Raw genomic sequence first — 6,208 nt, 5'->3', positions numbered from 1 at the left:
CCGCGGCACCGATGGAGACGCCTGGTGTCCTTGGCGCGGGGGGAAGAAGCATGCGGCGGGGCCGGCCCCGTCATTAGATTCCTATGCCTGGTTCTGGTACCAAAGGATGTTACTGAGCAGTCTGCAGGCTGCCCCTTTTCGGTCGCTCTTCAAGAGGGGAGGGCGCTAATCAGTATCTCGTTTCTAAACCATCCTTCTTCCCTTCAAAGGTGAAACATAGTCTTCTTGTAAAGACATATTTAAAAAATAAGCTCAGTGGCTTTGAATACTAGATGTTATGATTTATAGGGTTTTTTTTCTTAATGGAACTAGTCCATCCCAGCCAGCCAGCTGAACAAATATGTACAGGTAAAGAGCACTGCTAGCAATTTCACATGCTAAAACTTCATCATTCCATTTTTGCTACTGTAGTAGCTATTTCTGCATACACACTGATTGCTGCAAGAAAAGAAAGAATGCTTATTCCTGTTCTGAACACTAGGGTAGGGTAGTGCCTTTAAAGGTGAAATTTCTCCTTGGGTAAAAATAAAATTCAAGTAGTAATTTTATCACAGTGCTGGTGCGCAAAGCAGCAGTATAGAAGTGGTTGTTTAATTTGTTGTGTGTTCCATTTTATTAAAGTTAATGTTTGTCTAGAAATATATTTTATTCTCCCTATTTCTCCTACTACGTTGTCTTGTTCTAGGTAGTCAAGCCACATACTCCCTTAATAAAATTCCCAGACAGAAAAAGTAGTCCCAGACCTAAAAGTAAGTATTTCATCTATAGATACAACTTATGCCATATATGCCGTATTTTTTTGCATAAACTCTTGTATATAAGAATCGGCTCAATTTTTCTGCTTTGACTATGCAACTCAACTGATTTTGAGCAGGGTTTCTGAATCGATGTTTTAGTTTGAAGGCTTCCTTTTCAGACTCTATACAACTGTGGGAATATAAATAATACATGCATGCCTTTATTTTTTGGTCAAGGCAGAATCACAAGGATTTCTAGTGATGTTTTCTACTTATATAAGAAGTCACATTTACGAAAATACAAATATTTGCCTGAAGTGATAGTATCCAAATTAATTTGAAACAGCCTTAGGTATTTGGTGATCTTTGCAGAAAATGATGTTGCATTTTCCTCATCCTTTATTTTCCTAATTGGAGTGCATGATGGTGGTGGTATTTAAAACCCTGATTTATGGCTAAGAGCCATTCCACTGTACATTTTAAGAAGTGTTTCTTTGTGCTAATAATTAATGCTGAGAAAAAATTAACTTCATTGCAATGTTTGACATTATTTTTACACCTATAGCTACGTTCATATTTATAGGAACCTCAATACTGTTACATTTAGAACATCAAAGTTAATGAGCTATATGTTGTTTTAATATTCCTTTTGAGTCAATAAAGCATTTGAAACTAAAGTAGTAGATATTTTAAGAAGCTCTGTTGTTATTCTCACTTGTTTAGAAATGATACCATACTATGTATTTGCCACAGCATTATATTTAGAATTTAACTTTAAGTTTAGTTTATCCATTAACACTGCAAAGTATATACAATGAACATCAGTGCCACTTCTGACTTACCTGTGAATTCTTCAGGAACTATATTCTGCGATAACTTTCAGTCAGAATTTTGTATGTTGTGCCCAGTTCAGCCATTTGCACCACCTTTCATGCCAGCAAATTGCTTTCTCAAAGGCTTAAAAACATGTTACTTAGCTTATGCTTATCTTTGCATCACAAGATTTTTGTGGCTATAGATTTTAAGTATGTTAGACCTTTATACATTAATTAATTTCTGCTGCTTCACTAGTGAATTGCAATCTACTTCACTTTGCTTGAATGCTATAGCAACAACTGTTTCACCATACCAGAATGTTGCTTCTACATAGTTACACACAGCTCTGCAGATCAAGACTATACTTTTAGGGATGTGAGTGCTTTAAAGGTCAACCAAATTCTATTATCATATTACTACTGCAACATGATGGTCTCAAACAGGGAATGTGGGAACTCAGCACATCACTTCGGATGTGCAGAGCCTCCCAAGACCACGTCGAGAGCCGAGACCCCATTGGGGGACTCGGAGATCTTGGCATGATGCCTGGAACATTTGGTGGCTGGACTTTGATCCTGCAAATGAATTGCCAGTTTGGTATGAGGGCTGGAAGGTCACACAGGTTTAAAGGGTGTATTTACAAGGTGCACACAGGGTGAAAATATAAGTTTTAAGATTTTTGGTATAAGGGTAATGGGGACAAGATGGAGGGAACAGTGCGTGTCTCGTCCTTCTTATTTCTTCTTCTTGTTCTCCATCTTCTGCTGTGATGTTGGCACTTGGGGATTGGTTTAGAGTAGAAATGCACTGTCTAACATAGGTGATAGGTATTGGAAAATAAAAGTAAATATGATGTACGTAGTTTATAGTATAAAAGGGCAGCACCGCCTCGGGGAGGATGGAGAGCGTTGTGGCTGCCTTGCTGGTCAGACCTCTGTCCGGCAGGGAGAAAATTTTATAGATAAGATACAATAAACAATCCGAAGATCGAACTCCAGAGAGTCCAGTCTCATTCTTCAGAGCCTGGGGCTGTTCCCTGGACCACCCAACTCACCTCAGGGGCAGAGAACAAACAGCCAACCCCGAGAAGGGAAGGGAAAACTGTAGTAGGGACTGTATCTGAGCTTAAGCAACAGCAGTATTAGGTCAGGTATTTTTTAATCTTGACTTTGGGTTTTGGATTGGCTAATGCTTCTATTGCAAATACACTTCAGACTTTAAAAAATACAATAGAAGGAAATCTTAGGCAAATTTCTAAATATTTATTTGGTATATAAAACAAATTTGGGAAAACTTTCTTTTTTTTTAATGTATAAGGTATGTTACTTCTTAAAAATACTTCGTAGTCATTACTAGCCAAAGCTATTATCATCTGTGTGTTGTTTTCTTTTGTTTTCATCCTCTGTTCCTTTTGCCTTTTGCTCTTAAATTTTAAAATTTCAGTTTAATGGCATGCTCCCTGTTCACATTCTGCTCCTTTTGATGGGTTCTCTGCCTCCTTGCTCTGTTTGGGACCTTACTTTCTTGATAGCATTTTGTGATATTAAGAATGGGTATAGCATTCTTTTACATTTTGTGGTATGCCATAGTTGTGAGCTTTTTCTTTCTCTAAGCCTCTACCTCCTTTTCATTTGTTTGTCTTTACAGTTGCAGTAAAAAAAAAGCATCATCTTAGTTGGATGTTAATTATTTATCTTTCTACATAATCCCCTCCACACACACATTTGATACTTCATGCTGCTTCTGCAAGTACAGCTTCCCAGTGAAAAATCCTTTGTTAGGATCTATGTTGATTTATCTTCTGTTTCCACATTTCTGCCACTCAAATATGCTTTCTTTTACTTTCAGAATTTTTTCACCGTGTTCTTGGTATATTTAACAACAATAAAAACAGCTTGTGAGAACTAGAATATCTTTAAATTATTTTAATTCTTTTGAGTATGTTTTATAATGAAGAACATTGTCAATAACTGGTAACTTTTATTGGCTGCTCACTAATTAATTTTACAGTCTTGTTATATTTCTGTAATGGTTTTGCAATCTGGATTTCAGTACTGGAATCTCTACAAACAAGTATGCCATCTCTTGGTGCTTCAAAAGCACAGGAGTCTGTAGGAGGCAGATCACCAGGATTTCAAAATATTTCACCGGTTAGTAGAGTACAAGGTATACCAGACACTTCTGAATCAACAAGAACCTTACCTCAGAAATACAGACGAAAACTAATGTCAGATGAAGAGATAGAATATGTTCAAGTAAGTTTCATTTATTGTTGTGTATTGTCTGTATTTGCCTAGTATTTATCTTATTTCTACACCTCTTTCCAAGTTTAAAATACGATATTACATTGTAATTCTTGGCAAATGTATACTCAGAGTTTTCACCACTTTGATGCACAGTACCCAAACTACAAAATCTTAATACACAAGGTACCCAACGCTCACTAATTAGTAGCTTGTAGTGTCACTAATTAGAGAGATACAGCCATGCAGACAGCTTGTGATAGTCATAGCCTACATTAATCACAGTCACTACCTCTTGTGTAACAGCTGTTTAACATGTAATTTGAATATGCTGTACAGGAGCACAAGAGTCTGTTCTTAGACCAGGAAAGGCTATTACCAGGCGACTGAAGTCTAAGATATTCCTCGAGCTAGTATAAGTTATGTATTAGTAAGTTACTGCTTGTATTTCTAGTAGTAGAAACATTTGGTTAAACTTTATATAAATATTTTCTGCAATATTTGCAAATATGCCATTGTACATAAAAGGCAAGAAAAACCTGCTTTTGTTCTGTAACAATTTTCAGTTGTAAACACTGATGCTTAAAAAGAGAGAATGCACAAAATATGAAGAACTGGAGAGACGGGTGTGAGTTTGAAATGAAAAGACACATAACTTTGTTAAATTATAAGGACAGCTACAGTGTGATCATATTAATAGAGGAAATCAGTTTTCCTTCATGTATATCAGTATGGTATTATAATTAGAAATAAAATTAATCATTTTGCATTTTAATATGCTCCTTGACCTCTAGCATAAATTTTGTAATGGTGAGGTAAATTGTAAAATAATTTCATTAGCAAAATAAGGAATTGAGTACCTTTCTGATTTTTCATAAAGATTGTAATGGCTGACCTTGGGTTTGTTTTTGCTTTGGAATTTGGGCAGTGAAAATAATTCTAAAACTTCTGTTTACTAGTGCTGTGTTTATCAGACCTTTTTAAAGTGAGTAAGAGACATTTTTCTTCAGAGTGGGAGAACTAGAAGCAGCTATAATTATAGATTGCAGGTATTGATCTTTTTGTATTCTCCCCTGAAAAAATGGAGTTCTTATGGGTAAATGCTGATACTTTGACACTCTGCGTATGCTCCTATACAGGTTAAAAGTCAACGTCTAAATCAAAAATTAAAACTAAAACTCTATTTGTTAATCTAGAACATTGAAAAAGATTTCCTCTCCATTTTCCATTCTTTTAGTGGAATACATTTAACTATATGCTTTTATTTTACAGCGTGGAGGTCCAGAATAAATATGGAAGATTATTTGCCACTGTTGAAGAATGAAATATTACATTCACAATAAAAGCATTTCCTTAATATTATGATTGTGATGCTGGTTTGGGTTTTGCCTTTTTTTTCTATGTTCTCTGTATTCTTCACACATATATTTGTAGCTTTGTAGCCTATTGTATTAGTGACTCATTTTCCCAGTACTTTTCCATGGCTTTTCCCTAGGCAGAAAGACAACAAATTCCAGAGCTCCAAAACCCAGGAGGTACAAGGCTCTGTGCTATCTTGGTTCTTCCTGGGAGCCAAGGCCGAGAACAACTCTTCGAGACACATTTTCATGGACAAAGTACAGCTAGTGCTGAAGGGGGGGGGTGGGCATTTGTGGACATCTTTCCATAACTGCTCCTGAGGCCCTTTAAAGATCCTCTTTTATATTACCTCCTTACTAAAATTATCTTGAGTTTCATTTCCAGGTTGGGCCAAAGGCAGCAGTTATTCTGGCACACCCAGATGGGACAAGAGAACCTGGTACCCTTCCTCCAGATCAGAAACATCCTGCAAGGAATTCTTTCCTGCCGGCAATCTAAAGAATTCCATGCAGCAGCCTGAGGTTGAGACACCATGGTTCCAAGATCCCGCACGTGGTAATATAAAGGGAGCTCTTTTTGCTGTGTAGTATGTAGTTCGTATCTGTGTGTGTATTGTGTATGTATTGTGTATCTGTTAAAGGTCAGTAATTGCTAGCAATCCTGGGACAACCCGGCGTGGTGGCAGGGGATTTGCTTTTGGAGTGGTTTCTCAAAATTTTTTCTTTTGCCTCTTTTCCAACCTGCCCCAGATCAGCTGGGGGGGAGGTGGGGCGTGCATGTGCGTGTGTGTGTGTGTTTGCCACTGGTGTCTTGGTTTACAAGACAGGTGTCTGCTACGGAAGGCAGAAAAGCCTCCCTTGGAATGAAGAAAGTAAACCACCTCCCTCTGAATTATTAGAATTTTGAAATTAAGGGGCTCTCAGACAAAGAGATGGGAATAGGAATAACAGTTCTTTACTAGTATGTATAATAAAGCAAACAAACAACAACAACTATGGCATTAACAACAAACAGAACCAGGAACCCAGTGGCAGCCTTTTCATCTGTGGCACT

At 37.2% G+C, this 6,208-nt stretch overlaps 1 protein-coding gene across 1 annotated transcript in view; it reads left to right on the top strand.

Annotated features, from left to right (window-relative positions):
- The window catches only part of LOC102042934 (28S ribosomal protein S36, mitochondrial-like), a 5,161-nt gene extending 64 nt beyond the window's left edge, over positions 1-5,097 (top strand). The window contains exons 2-5 of the mRNA XM_014311547.1: positions 331-348; positions 686-749; positions 3,606-3,808; positions 5,069-5,097. Of these exons, the coding sequence (XP_014167022.1) occupies positions 331-348; positions 686-749; positions 3,606-3,808; positions 5,069-5,086 (303 nt within the window). The 3' untranslated portion in view covers positions 5,087-5,097. The remainder of the gene's footprint in view (positions 1-330; positions 349-685; positions 750-3,605; positions 3,809-5,068) is intronic.
- The last annotated feature ends 1,111 nt before the right edge of the window (positions 5,098-6,208 follow it).

Source organism: Geospiza fortis, unplaced genomic scaffold (assembly GCF_000277835.1).
Source record: "Geospiza fortis unplaced genomic scaffold, GeoFor_1.0 scaffold618, whole genome shotgun sequence".
NCBI lineage: Eukaryota > Metazoa > Chordata > Aves > Passeriformes > Thraupidae > Geospiza > Geospiza fortis.
This window is presented reverse-complemented; position numbering and strand designations above follow the sequence as displayed.